Source organism: Lissotriton vulgaris, chromosome 6 (genome assembly GCF_964263255.1).
Source record: "Lissotriton vulgaris chromosome 6, aLisVul1.2, whole genome shotgun sequence".
NCBI classification, from domain to species: Eukaryota; Metazoa; Chordata; class Amphibia; order Caudata; family Salamandridae; genus Lissotriton; species Lissotriton vulgaris.
In genome coordinates this window covers 537,140,233-537,155,759 of record NC_141694.1, presented here as the reverse complement: position 1 = coordinate 537,155,759, position 15,527 = coordinate 537,140,233, and the positions used below count along the sequence as shown (strand labels likewise).

At 46.9% G+C, this 15,527-nt stretch overlaps 1 protein-coding gene across 2 annotated transcripts in view; it reads left to right on the top strand.

The window, feature by feature from the left end:
• The window catches only part of PHIP (PHIP subunit of CUL4-Ring ligase complex), a 2,330,659-nt gene that overhangs the window by 474,812 nt on the left and 1,840,320 nt on the right, over nt 1–15,527 (top strand). For both annotated transcript variants that reach the window (XM_086926531.1, XM_086926532.1), the window contains exon 16: nt 10,120–10,248. In XM_086926531.1, the coding sequence (XP_086782657.1) occupies nt 10,120–10,248 (129 nt within the window). The remainder of the gene's footprint in view (nt 1–10,119; nt 10,249–15,527) is intronic.

The window sequence follows — 15,527 nt, the reverse complement described above, 5'->3', positions numbered from 1 at the left end:
CCGAGACACTCTTCCTTGGTTGAGGCAGATTTGTAATCCGTCCCTGGAGAAAGGAGAGGTCCCAGAGGAATGGAAACTGGCAGCGGTGACTCCACTGATTAAAAAGCCTTCCCTGGATCCATCAGTACCGGCCAATTTCAGGCCTATTTCTCTCATACCCTACCCAGTGAAGATCCTAAAGAAAAGTTATTAGGGAACTGTCGTGTTTTCTGGAGGAGAACTCCTTACTTGACTAAGATCAGTTTGTCTTCCGCCCTGGTCACGGGACGGAGACGGCCTTGGTCACAATGCTGGATAACCTGCGGATGCGTGCCGACAACGGGAATGCAACTGTGCTAGTGCTTCTCGATATGTCGGCCGCATTCGGCACGGTGAACCACCTCATCCTACTGGAAAGACTACAGAATCTCGGAGTGAGGGGGCGGGCACCCAAATGGCTACAATCTTACCTGGCAGGACGTCAGCAGGTGGTAACACTAGCTCCTTTCTCTGCCAGTAAATCATCAGTCATCCACGGGGTGCCGCAGGGCTCTGCGATCAGCCCCATCTTATTTATTATTTATCTGCAGCCCCTGCTCCCCATTATAAAGTCTGCCGGAGTCTGCACAGTCAATTATGCAGATGATACACAACTGGCATTCTCTCTGGAAGGTGACAATGCAGTATCCCTTGACCTGTTTCAGGAATGCATGCGGAAGACAGCCAACTTGCTTAGTAGGAATTCCCTACAGTTTAACGCAGGAAAGACCGAGGTGGTCTATTGTTCCTCGGGTAGGCCACCTAGACAATTTGCCTCTGAATTTAGGCTTACCCCAGAGGAGGAACCATTGACCCCGGCAAGCAGAGTACGTAACCTGGGGGTGCTGATTGACCAGGATCTCTAGATGGAATCACAGAATAATAGGACCGCCAATGTCTGCTTTGCTTTAATATGTATGTTGCATGAAATACTTCCCTTGCTACCTAAAGAGGCGCGCCCACTGGTAGTTAGTAGTATAGTGGGTAGCAGGCTGGATTATTGCAATTCGCTGTATCTTGGGGCCCCATTATACATTCTGCAGGGGTTCCAAAGAATCCAGTCTGCAGCAGCTAAACTTGCCCTCGGCTGGCAACGCTGCTCCTCGACAACATTGGCCTTGAGAGAGCTGCATTGGCTACCTATGATGGAACGTATTCGCTTCAAATCCCTGTGTTTGGTTTTTAAAGCGGTACATGAGCTAGGGCCAGTTCCTATGCAGGAAAGATTCTCCTGGTATCATCCCATTAGGCAGCTCAGATCGTCCAGTGCCGCACTACTCACGTTGCCTAGGTTCAAACGGGCCAGGCTAGGAGGTAGAGCATTCAGTGTGTCCGGCGCTCGGTTGTGGAATGGACTTCCCCAGAGCCTTAGACAGATCAGCACCCTGCTAGTTTCGCAGGAACCTGAAAACCTGGCTTTTTCCCAAAGCCTAGCTTGAGTCCCCTATTTAGGCTCGGGCAGGTGTGACCTATTCAATCGTGGTTCAGTTTTTAGTCCGAAGCACCAGGATACCCGAGGGGTGACGGTAAGCGCTATATACGTTTTAAAATCAATCAATCAATCAATGCCTTATGTATTGAAGAAGGGAGGTGTTTGATGGCATGTGTGGGTGCGGATACAGTCTAGTGTTGGGTTTGGAGATGTGCAACTTGTTTTTCTTCAAAGAATTCTTTTGAGTCACGAGGTAGGGTTTCCGCCTCTGGGTAATAATGCTCATGGGCATCAACTCCTTTGTTTTCTCAGACCTGTGTGCCTCTCCTCAGTGTTCAACTCCATTCGGTCCTGTTCTGCCTTCACTTGTATGGCTATCTCAATTGCGCTTTTCTATTATTGCGTCAGTTAAGATACCCTTCAGGGCGCCGTCCTTTTCATATCTACCCTTCCATGTACACCGTCTGTGCTGAAGATGTGTTCCTAATGAAACTGACAATTTTTTAAATTTTGTTAGCAGTGTTGCACCAAATATCTGCACACTGATCAACATCTGGTGTGCAATCTTTGACTTTTGCCCGATCAACGTGAGGCTAACTGCAACGCGTGCAAGTCTTTTAGTTGGAAAAAGGATCAAATGGAGCGTCGGCTGAAAATCTTGTCGCACTGAAGACTACCTTCTCAACATTTTCGTAGAAGGGCATGCCCAGGAACAGCATGCTCTGGAGGAAATTTTAGGCGCTGACGTGGAGGAGGATTTGGAGTGCCCCCTGTCACTCGTGCAGCAGGTGAGTACTGTTGACCCAGACTCTGCTCCACCAACCAAAAAGATTTTCAAATCTCGTCTATCCGTTATTATAGGTCGCCGGACCTCCACTGCCTCCTGGCCATGATCTAATACGAAAAAATATGTTCGAGGCATGTGGGCTGCTGAATTCATATATGTGCATTGATCGCCGCCTAGTGTTAGGTCCGGATGATTGCACATTGTTGTCCTGGAAAAGTCTTTGAAGTATCACGAGATAGGTGGCTCCTCCCCTGGACTACAGTGCGCATGGGCATCCTCTCCATCCTTAGATTGTTTTTTTCCGCCATTGGGTTCGGATGTGATTTCCAACTCGCAGTTCGGAATCAATAAAAAACTTTCTAAAAGGCCTTCGGGGCGTCGGTATTGTTATTGCGATCGGTACCGACAACTTTCTTTCTGTACTTTTTACTCAGAACGTCGAATCGGGCCGCGTGGCCTTTTCGACACCAATGGGGGCCGATCGTCGATGGAACGAAGTCCATTCAAAAGATGCCCCAACTGTAACTCAACATTTCCACACATAGATAAACACCTTGTGTGTTACAAGTGTTTATCTCCGGAACACAATGAAGCCGACTGCTTAGCTTGTGCGCAGTTTCGACCGAAGAAGACACTTCGGCTTCGAAGAGCAGCGAGGCAGACGATGCAGAAGCCAGCGCCTGAGCCGAAGAACATCTTTGAAGACGACGAAAAGTCGTCGAAGCTGAGGACTCAGACCAACAGTCGGAGCAGGGGTCGAAACATGACTTCAGCTACTACGTCGACGAAGACGTGATCGTCGAGATAGGGGACGACGAGCCAGGCATAGTAGCCGTTGAGGACGACTCCGGCGAGGACACGGGCCAACCGTGAGTATGGAGCCCAGTACTGTTACTGATACGCTTCCAGAGGCTCAGGTCGAGGCATCGCCGGAAGGCCTTAGCCAAGATCCTAACATCGATTCTTCTATAGCCCCGCAATTCAGCCCGGCTAAGAATATAAGACAGGAGCCATCACTGCAACATTACCATTCTTTGGTAATATCGAAACAGAAAGTGAAGGAAGCAAAACAGAAACCGAAACTTATAGACTTTACAGTCTTCGGACCGAGAGGTGCGGATCCATCGGCGCCGAACAAAAACAAAATGGCCGCCGACCCGGCTGGGTCGCATATGAGGGTTGTCGAGCCGAGAGCCAGTACACCCAGAGACATGCCTAAGATAAAGGCCGTCGAACTGACAAGATCGATGTCGATGCCAGGCATCATGAACAAAGGACTCCCACAGAAGACGGTTGTCGAACCGAAGCAGAAAGTCAACAAGCCAAAGACGGTGCAAACAAAGACACTCGACCCGAAGGCCAGGATCGAGACGAAGGGGTCCGTCGACCCGAGGCAACAAATCATCGCTCCGAAGCAGCAGGCTTCGAAGACGACACAAAACCAAAAAGTGGTTATCGAACCAAAGAAACCGGTCGGATCGATAACAATTTCGGCACCGAAGAAGTTCATCCAGCCGAAAAAGACTGTGGAGGCACAAAAGTCCCTCGGACCAATAAAATTTGGACTTCCAACACACATGAGGCAGAAAACGGTCGAACCAACAACTGAAATAGACCCGACGCCCACAAAAAAGGCGATAGCGGGGAAAAGAGTTCAAGCACATGAAGAGCAAGAGCCCTCGACAGAAGAACAATCAAAACTGTACGTCGACCCCAATACTGGCAGAGTTACCCTATTAAAAAGGAAAATCAGACCAGACACTTACTCTGAAACCTATAAAATACCACTAAAGGAGAAAAGAGACTCTTCTACATCTCCTACTCTCTTTGAGTCTATCAGACCACATGTGCAAGAGACTTATACATATTCTCCCACACACACAGATGAGGATGTGGAATATGAGGATAATGAACTTTATAATTATCCTGTGGACAATGACCAGGACAACCAAACTCAACAATGGTCTGACCCTGTAGATCCTGTAGACTCTCAGCCCATGCAAGACAATACTGCATACCCTGTAAAATCTTCGCCTACAGAGGACACAGCTGCTTTCAATGCATTGCTAGAAAGAGCAGCATACAACCACCAAGTGGAAATGCATGCAGACCCCATTGAGGAAGACTTCCTTTTTGATACTTTCAACATCTCTGAAAGATCAGTGAAAACATTGCCAATGTTAAAGGGGGTGCTTAAACACGCAGGGGACATATTCAAGGAAACAACCAGGGCACAAGTCATTAACCCCAGGATAGAGAAGAAATATAGGCCAGCACCAGTGGACCCTACCTACTTTAAGGGACAGCTACCGTTAGGCTCTTTGGTAGTATCCAATGCACGCAAACGTGCAAATTCGCAGACTACTGGCGAGGCTCCACCTCCAGACAAGGAGTCTAAGATTCTGGAGGCCTCTGGCAAAAGGATAGCTGCTCAAGCAGCTAACATATGGAGAATTTCAAACACATCAAGCCCTGTTAGCCAGGAATGACAGGGCCCATTACGACACGCTAGATTTAAAAATGAGGTTCAGAGCACTTTACTCAATCAACCTGTGAACCCTGATTATTTGTTTGGCCCTAATGTGGACACAATATTAGACAAAATGAAGAAGGATACCGAGACAGCCAAGTCTATGGGAGCCTTGCAGTCAACACAATACAGAGGAGCTCCTCTCGTCGCTCCGGCAACAGAGGAGCTGCAAGAGCAGGCTCAGCACAGCAAACCACATACAACAAGGGGAACCCCTCAAAACACCTATAACAAAAGCAGTAAAGGTAGATACCGTGGCAATAACAGTAAAGGTAGAGGACGAGGAAATAACACCACCAGATCCTCTACCAATACCAAACAGTAACTTTTTGTCACTACCCCAGACCATATAACACCGGTCGGGGGAAGATTACAGCAGTTCCTGCAAGTCTGGGAAAACATAACCACAGACAAGAGGGTGAGGCAAATTATCCAGGTTGGCTATTGCCTAGAATTGACCTCCACACCACCCAATATTCCCCCAAGACACCGTCCTATGTCCACAGAACACCTACACTTATTGCTGCAGGAAGTCATCAGCATGCTACAAAAAGGGGCCATAGAACTAGTACCCTTAGAACACCAGGGTACAGGGGTGTACTCACTGACTTTCTAATCCCCAAAAAGGACGGGTCTCTCAGACCAATTTTGGACCTCAGGCCCCTAAACCAATACATTTTATCAGAGCACATCCACATGCTCACTCTACAGCAGGTGCTACCACTGTTGCGTCAAGGAGACTTTCTCGCAACACTAGACCTCAAAGACTCATATTTCCATATACCAGTACACCCAGCACACAGGAAATATCTCAGTTTTACAATACAAAATCAGCACTACCAATTCAAAGTCCTTCCTTTTGGGGTGACAACAGCCCCAAGAGTTTTCACCAAGTGCCTAGCGACAGTAGCTGCACATCTAAGAAGACAGCATATTCAGGTCTATCCGTATCTGGACGACTGGCTGATGCAAGCGCTGACAGCCCAGCAATGTGCCAGCCACATATCACACACTTTTCACCTCCTGTGCAGTTTAGGTTTCTCGCTGAACTATCCAAAGTCCCATCTTCAGCCGGCCCACGTACAACAATACCTGGTAGCGACTATAGACACTCTGGCAGGGAAGGCACAACCAAATTCTGTCAGAATAAACAGCATTCAGACGCTAATCAAAGCAAAGGTTCAGGCCCCAACACTCGCTTCCAGCCCGAGTGTTTATGCAACTAATAGGCATGATGGCCTCATGCATTTTCATAGTCCCTCACGCAAGACTACACATGCGTCCGCTGCAGGAGTGCCTAGCACGTCAGTGGAACCAGGCTCAAGGACAATTAAGCGACCTAGTGTTGGTGACCAGCCATGCATACAATTCTCTGCATTGGTGGAATCCCCAAAACCTTTGCAAGGGATGACTGTTCCAAGAGCCTGTACCACAAATAGTCTTAACGACGGATGCATCCCTGATAGGGTGGGGAGTCCATGCCCTCCACCACACAGTGCAGGGCTTATGGACCACGCAGCAAAAGAAAATGCACATCAACCTACTGGAGCTGATGGCAATTTTTATGGCAATGAAAGCTTTCAAAGTACATCTCTGCAACAAGACAGTGTTGATCCGGACCGAGAACATGACTGCGATGTACTACATACAGAAACAGGGAGGAACACACTCTCCACAGCTGTCACATCTAGCTCAGAGCATGTGGAAGTGGGCCATTCAAAGAAACATTTTTCTCCTGGCAGAACACCTCCCAGGCAAGGACAATCAAATAGCGGATCTGCTCAGCAGACACAGCCAACAGATGCACAAGTGGGAGATTCATCTCACAGTGCTTCAACCATACTTCCAACAGTGGGGACAACCACAGATAGACCTGTTCGCCACAAAAGAAAGCGCAAAATGCTAGTACTTCGCCGCAAGGTTCCCACACCCGCAGTCTCAGGGCAATGCGATATGGATGAACTGGTCAGGCAAATTTGCCTACGCTTTTCCACCAGCACCGTTGATACCGCTAGTGGCACGCAAACTGCGCCAGCACTCCATGACGCTAATCCTGGTTGTTCCAACATGGGCGAGACAACCGTGGTACACCACGTTCCTAGAACTTTCCGTGGTGCCTCATCAAAGACTAAAACTAACACCCAGTCTCTTAACGCAGAGCCATGGAGACATTCAGCACCCAGATCCGCAGCAGCTGAACCTTGCAATCTGGCTCCTGAAGTCATAGTTTGGCTACCTAAACTTACCTCCTGACTGCATGAACATTATCAAAGAGGCAAAAAGACCTACCACAAGAGCATGCTATGCGGCAAAGTGGAAACGTTTTTTCATTTACTGTAACAACAATGACATAAACCCACTAGACGCATCAACGCAAAATATCATATGCTATCTTTTGCACCTACACCGCTGCAATCTAGCCTATACATCCATTAGGATACACTTAGCTGCCATAGCAGCTTACCTTCTGAACAGGCAACACCTTTCGCTATTCAGAGTGCCTGCAATTAAAGCATTCATGGAGGGGCTCAAACGAGTGATCCCCCCCCCCCCCCTAGACATCCACCTTCACCTGTCTGGAACCTAAACGTTGTTTTAACCAGACTAATGGGACCACCTTTTGAACACTTACACTCGTGTGAAATACAATTTTTAACATGGAAGGTGGCTTTTCTCGTAGCGATTTCTGCGCTTAGAAGAGTTAGCGAGCTGCAAGTCCTAACTATTCAAGAACCATTCTTCCAAATTCACGCAAATAGGGTTGTGCTTAGGACAAACCCTAAATTCATGCCAAAAGTGGTATCCCACTTCCACATCAATCAAACAATAGAACTTCCAGTGTTCTTCCCAAACCCACAGTCAGTTCCTGAAAGAGCTCTACATACACACTAGATGTTAAAAGGGCTCTCCTATATTACATAGACAGGACAAAAGATTTCAGGAAGACAAAACAGTTTGTTGCTTTTTTACCACAACACAAAGGAAACCCCATTTCTAAATCTGGACTAGCCAGATGGATAGTTAAGTGCATTCAAATATGTTATCTTAAGGCAAAACGCACTTTAACAGTTCCCCCAAGAGTGCATTCTACACGCAAAATGGGGGCATCCATGGCTTTCCTAGGAAACATTCCTCTAGAAGAAATATGTAAAGCAGCCACATGGACAACCATACATACTTTCACAAAACACTATTGTTTTGATGTACATTCCAAACAGCAAGCTGCTGTAGGACAGGCTGTTCTAAAAACTCTGTTTCAGACTGCAGCAGCTGGCACAGGTAGCGACCGCTAAGGGAGAGACTGCTGTACATTCTATGCACAGATATGAATTCAGCAGCCCACATGCCTCGAACGGAATATGCTACTTACCAGTATGCATCTGTTCTTGGCATGTAGGGCTGCTGACATTCATATCGTCCACCCTCCTCCCCGGTGCCTGTCGCAGCTGTAGCATTCATTCTAACTCACACTTTCTTGCATGGACATCTCTTACTGTACAACACTCCATCTCTGCCACAATGGCGAAAAACAATCTAAGGATGGAGAGGATGCCCATGCGCACTGTAGTCCAGGAGAGGAGCCACCTATCTCGTGATACTTCGAAGACTCTTCCAGGAAAACAATGTGCAATCAAGTGACCCAACACTAGGCGGCGATCTATGCACAGATATGAATGTCAGCAGCCCTACATGCCAAGAACAGATGCATACTGGTAAGTAGCATATTCCTTTGGATGCCCCACATTCGGGCCCAAACCCATAAAGTTCTGCCACAATTAAGTCGTTGGTTTTGACCTCCTCTGATCAAGCATATTCCTTGGTCTCAACCCCGCCTTTGAGACTGAATCGGCAACTGGCCATAGCTCTCTCGGTGCGACCGAAAAACATTCCTTATCTTCCAAAGCCTCGATTCCTAAAACAACTGACACAAAAACCTCAAAGCTTTCTGCAAGGGAAATAAGTAGCGCACGCAAAAGTGAAACTAGCGCGGCAACATAATTAAAACACAATTATGGTAAAGGAAGATACATTTGGGATGTCGGATGGGGAAAAGCCGTACATTGGAATTTCCACTTCAGACATCACTGAAAAGCGGGACTTGAAGAAACGGTTCACAACCTCTCTTTCCTTCTTTCATTTAGTTGCTTCCCTGTGAAATGGATCCAAAAAAGAACAAGTCCGCGAGTGGTGTGCGCGCATGCGACACAGTGAGAAATGTGGTTTCAATTATCGCGCCCGTGCCTGGGCACGATAATTGAAACCACTAGGCGGCGGTGCACGTAATAGACACCAATAGGCCATGGGTGGAGCAATGTGCCCGCCTTTTTGGTCAATTCGTTCTGTCTTTGTTACAAAGACGCACGCACAGGCCAATAGCATGGGCCAAAAGGAAAAACATATGCACAAGATTGTGCGATTCCTTGGTCTGTTTTCAAACCCCCTACAAGAAGTTTGTCGCTGCACAAGCAGTGCTGCGCACTGCAACCCAGGCGTGAGACCTAAAAATGAGCTGAGCTAACGGCTACTGATTGGACATGATCAGGTGCTTGTAGCATTTGCTTCGTTAAAGGATGATATTAAAATTGATTTTTCTTAAGAGTAGTATACCTTTGAAACAAATTAGTGCCTTGATACCATGTGTCTGTGCAGCTATTTAGTGGCCATGGCTTCAATGAATAGAACTAGGGTTACAGGTAAGTAATATTTACTTTCAATTTCTCATTGCTGTATAAGCGCCAGTTCTATCCTTCTCCGTGAACTCCAGTGCACGGGTGATTCAGGATAAAGATTCTTTTCATGATCTTCAAAGCCATCAATAGTTTAGAACACTCTCCAGCTCCCTTACAAAGCATCAATTTGTAAAGTAGCCAGACTGCTGTGTTTCTGATGCAATATTCTGAGCATATTCATGTTAAAAATTGACATACACGTTAAAAATTGACATGTATTCCATAAACACCCGTGCTGTGCACTCCACAGCTAACCACAGTTTGTTAGTAGTCACTGTCCTTAATTCAGAAAGTCACTTCCTATCTTTTCAGTAATGAAAACACACTGTGCCCTGCATAGGTCTCTTCCGTGTCTGCTGGTTTCCCAAATGATATAAAAACTCATTTTAGTTATTTTTTGTCTACTGTGCTGTTTTTGCCTTGCCAGTAAGTGGGATTTTCATATGTAAATGTTTAACCTTTTCATTTTAGTGGGCTAGGTTTTTCATTTTTTTCAGTTCACTGTGGAAAAAATTGTAAGCACTCTTTTAAAAGTTTACCAGTGCACTTTTCTCAGGTTTAAGAGTTATACTGCCAAATGTATTATTTTCTAATTACATATAATTTCTTTATTGTTTTGCAGATTGAAGGCCAAGGACATGGAGCAGTTTTTGACTGTAAATGCTCCCCGGATGGGCAGCACTTTGCATGTACAGATTCGCATGGCCATCTTCTGATATTTGGATTTGGCTCCAGTAGCAAGTATGATAAGGTAGAATGAGAAGAAAAACGTATATTCTATTTGTTTATCCCTGCGGCCTTTTGTGGGTGTTGGACAGTATCCCAATTTAGACCAGATGAATTAACACCTATGTATTACTCGCTTTTCTTTTTATAGCATTAATACATTCAATAAATAGGTACCCCAAATCTAATCCATCTTGGTTGGTGTGAGAAGTTGGCCTGATACAAGGTGATCACTAGAACTAGTGAGCATCATATATCAGTCCAAACAACCCTTATGGTGATTGGTTGTAAGTCAACCTTATAGACCAGCTATCCTAATGGTAGCATGGACAAAGCAGTTTTAGGCTAAACTCTTTTGGCATGTGAAGCCAGCTGTTTTACACCAAAAATGGGGGTTGCTGTACTGTTCCTCGAGAAGGTAGAGTTGGGAAAGTTCTTGCTGGCGTGACAGGTAGAGGGAGAGGGGAGGTTATTAATACCCTGGGGAATCCATTATGTTGGATTTATTTGCCTCACACACCCCGAGGAGTGTCATGCTTCATCATCGGCGGTTGCTCCTCGTCGGGGAGGCGGTGCAATCCCCGACGGGCACACCTCAGAGAGGGGCTCTTTGGCGGAGATCTTTTTACCAACTGCCTGTAGGTGAAGTGGGGGTATGTGGGCGGGTCGGTATATACCTGTGGTGAGGTAGTTAAAATATAGAAAGGGGTACCTGAATTGACTTTTATTCTGGGGGTCCTAGAAGGGGCTAGTGGTGCATGTGGTGCACCATGAGCGAGAAACATGTTGACCACATGCACCACGAGCCCCTTCTAGGGATACACAACGTAATTGGTTAACACCTAGAGGACTAGTTTCACCTTTTAAGCGTAGCTAGGGGACCCCCAGAATAAAAGTCAATTCAGGTACCCCTTTCTATATTTTAACTACCTCACCACAGGTATGTACCCCTTTCTATATTTTAACTACCTCACCACAGGTATATACCGACCCGCCCACATACCCCCACTTCACCTACAGGCAGTTGGTAAAAAGATCTCCGCCAAAGAGCCCCTCTCTGAGGTGTGCCCGTCGGGGATTGCACCGCCTCCCCGACGAGGAGCAACCGCCGATGATGAAGCATGACACTCCTCGGGGTGTGTGAGGCAAATAAATCCAACATAATGGATTCCCCAGGGTATTAATAACCTCCCCTCTCCCTCTACCTGTCACGCCAGCAAGAACTTTCCCAACTCTACCTTCTCGAGGAACAGTACAGCAACCCCCATTTTTGGTGTAACTCTCTAGTACTTCGTACAGGACACTAAGCTGTTACTGGACCTTCCACCAATACTGTGTGGTAAATAGTGTCCTTTCTGTCTCCCCCTTTTTTGAAACCTAAGCCAGCTGTTTTACCACATATAACCCCTTGAATACCAAGTGAAAGGACACCACACAGTTTGTTATGAAAATAAACAAGATATTTATTAACTAACATACACCTCTGAACTCTTTGAGGTCAGAGGGCTAAGCACATGACAATCTCTTAGGAAAAATACGTTTAAGTTGCACAAATTACAATGATGCCCTAGGTGCACAACAAACCATATACTAAGTAAGTGGAATGTGAAATTCGATAAAGGAATGGAGCTGTCCAGAGGCTGTAGGATCGCTGGGACCACGCTATACTAACTCTAGGTAGGTAATAGGAGGCCCACGGAACGCGTGTGCAGAGTGTGAACTCGCACGCGAGATGCGTAACAGTGTCTATGGACAGTACAGTTCAAGTAAAAGGTGAGTACGGACAATCCTGACTAGGTAGAACTAAAATGACTGTGGAACTGGACACTAGGAGAGTCAAGCTACCCTTGAGCACCGAAATGCTCGTGTTATCTCACCCACAGGCTGCGGGTGCATAGGTGCCAAGTCGTGTCTGGTTCCGGCGTTGAAGTCTATGGAGCCTAGAAGAAAGGATGCTGCAGGTGATCAGGAGGAAGATGCCCGGTGTGATCCAAGGGTGGATCAGTGAAGAGAAGAACCTGAAAGCAGATGGGACAATGGTCAAAGTCACTAGCCAGTGACTGGAGTGGAACCAGATGTCGTCGTCGCGATCAGGTGAGAGTGGACGCTTGTCTCTGCAGCCACGTGGACCAGGTGGTGTCTTCGACGACCAGGATGGAGGCACGAGCTGTCCCACGCAGGCTCTCGCTGTCGGCGGTGTCTGCTTCGATTGCGGAGTCAACAGGCCTTGGCAAAGGCAACCCACGCGGTGAGTGGAAACGGCGTCTGGAGTGGACCAGGAGGGTCCGCGGTGCTCCCCTTTTGGAAAGGAGCAAGGGCCGGTCTGGAGCAACCAGACCAGCAGTGAAGATTTCGGAGTTCGTCGTCTAGGAGGTCACTAGCCAGCCGGCAAGTGACCAGACAGTGCGTCGAGCAGCAAACAGGCAGAAGGGCCCCACGCAGATCTCGTGGATGCTGGAGGGCTGGTCTTCGGTGCAGGAGCTGCTCGGGGTCGGGCTTCTTAGTCCCCAAAGCACTTGGACGAGGTTACCTCAGAAGTCGTGCTGGAGCGAAGTGCTGCTTCTTTCAAGATGGCCGGTCCCACGTGTCTCGTCGCACCCACGGATCTCAGCTGTGCTGCAGATGTAGGTAGAGGTCGGAGAGGTCTGGGAATCCGGGTCTCGTCGGGCTCTGAAGTCTGGATCCGCGAGGGAAGACGACAAAGGGAAGCCGCTGGACGCTGATGGTGCCTGCTTGTGCAGGGTGGACACTCCTTGCCCACAAGGGAGATTTCTTCAGTCTTCTGTGGAGCAGAACGTCGAAGTCCAGAGTTTCTTCTTGTAAAGTTGTTCAGGATAATCCAATTTGGAATGGGACCAGCTCCTACCATTATCCAGCTAAAGGGGGCTGTACTAAGACTAGGTCCCTCCCCTGGGTGGGACCAGGAAGGGGGGGTGGTTACACCCCCTATCCTTTGTCCGGTATTGCTCCAGAGCTGGGGTGCCCCAGGAACTGGTTTAGACCGGTGTATGCACAGGGACACCTTGTGTGCCCAAGGCATGTCTCATTCCTTTCAACCCTGTCCTACCTAATACACAAAGTCCTGTCTGGGGTGGTGCTAGCATCTCCCAAGGCAGGAAACCCTTTGTCCAGCCTCCCTCGCTGGAAGGACTCCCGGCAGCAGGAGGTCAGACTTGTGTCTGTGGTGGCAGCATCCATTTTGTGATGCTGAGGCTCGAGTTAACTTTAACCGGGGTTCACAGTTACATTTATGTTGTGTCCCTCTAGAAGGGTGGAATGCTACCCCCGTCGCCAGAATTGTCGAGGGGGTAGTATTCCAATTCGTATTACACCTTACTCAACATGTTTTGATAATATTATACCAAAGTTGGCAATAACCGCGAGGATTAAAATGAACTTAAGAGTATATGGTATAGCGTTATCATGGAAACAGCTAAAGGACTTGGTTCCGAAAGCTGCAGACAGGCTCAGCTCATGCTAGAGCACCATCTCACATAATTCCAAGCACTCTGCCTTCAGGATTGATAAGGCCTGCCATAGGAGTGACTGATAGGAGGATATGTGTCCATTTTAGGGTTAGATATAGGGATACTATATCTTAAGCAAAGGGTGATTACACCACCTTGCCCCAGCTGATCGATCAGCCAGTTGTGTCAGATTTGGATGGCCAGCCAGGGGTGGCATAATAAATGCTGCAGCCCCTGGTAGGCCCTGGGTACACCTATGTCATGGGTACCCAAGGTACACTGTACAGGGGCTGATAGGGTGACTCCGTATGGATGTACCATGTTACAACGCATACTATTACAACTACCTACCGTTACAACGCGACCATTACAACGCATACCATTACAACGCATAGCGCTTTGAGGTGCTGGATAGTGGTAAGTATAATTTACTATTCTAACTCCAGTCCCCGTGGACCCTAGGGAAGGTGTTGGATAGTAAATTATACTTATTCCCTATCCTAGAGCGCCCCCCAGCGCAATGCGTTGTAATGGTATGCGTTGTAAAAGTCGCGTTGTAATGGTAGTGCGGAGTAACGAATGCGTTGTAACAGGTGTATACCCTCAGTATCCAATTAGATATGTACCTAGAGTACATGGAATCCATTTACAGGGAGAGCAGTGGGCCTGGGGTCCTGAATAGCAGGGCCCCAGGTCAACTAAGTCGAAAAACCAGCAAAACACCAGGCAAAAAGTTAGGGGCAACCATAGTCAGATATCCACCTTCCTACAGTTGGGAATGGCCTTAATCTGCCTACTACCTTGTGGGAGCACTGGATTGGTGATCTAGGGCAGTTGTGTGATGACCAACGGAAAAATGCTAAGACTGTTGCTTGAGAAGTGGCAGGTTTACATTTGTTTACTCTATGGGTCCAGTCTTTCTATTCAATTGCAAAGAATGCTCTTAGTTTGCATTCAATGGCTGATAAGAATTGCTTGATATACAACAAAATATTATTATTAGAACCATTTCTCAGCCTTACCTCCAGCGCCTCTCCTATTTCATGGATAGGATAGAAGTTTACTTAGTCTCTCCTGACACTTTGTGTCTTATGACTGTGGATGCCATTAAATGGAAGCCCCATGCTGAGAGTTTTTCTGAGACTGTAGTAACTGTACCTGTGCACTAAAAATAATTGAAAGCACCTGACATTACCTGGGGCACTATAACTCCCTGAATTCCGATGCCATATTCCATAAGAAAGATACATCCCTGGTAACTAGGAGTCGTTCTCCCAAGGTACAGCTGTTATTTGATTCAATAAGTCTTAAGTATCCCATACATTAAAAGCAAGGGTAGTAACTGCCAGTGCCATATGAATGGCTGTCTATTCCAAGACTCTTTCTGTGTGTGAGCCTATCCCTCATGCAGTGGGACACCCTGGAGAAATCTCCCCTCCTTTATGAATCTTGGGGAGAAAATAAATTATTGGAGTTTTCGAAGTTTCCACATTGAGGTATCTGTATTTTTCTTCAGTTAATAGACTAGCTTCAAGGTATCTTTTGAGTTTTTCCTTTGAATTAGATGGTGCTAAAGATGATACTAAAGATGTCGCAGACAGTGACAAAAGCAGAAGTTATATGATTAGGTCATTTATTAATTGTAGTACTAAATGTTGTGTTTATCTAGTGGTTTGTGAATGTGGCTTCCAATATGTGGGATCCACAATTAGTAAATTGAAAGAAAACCAAGAGACCTTATCAGGGCCGTCAAACAGTAGCCAATAGTATGTAATATAACAGCGAAAGATCTCCCCCATAACTTTTCTCAGAGTAGAATACGTGATGCTGAATAGGC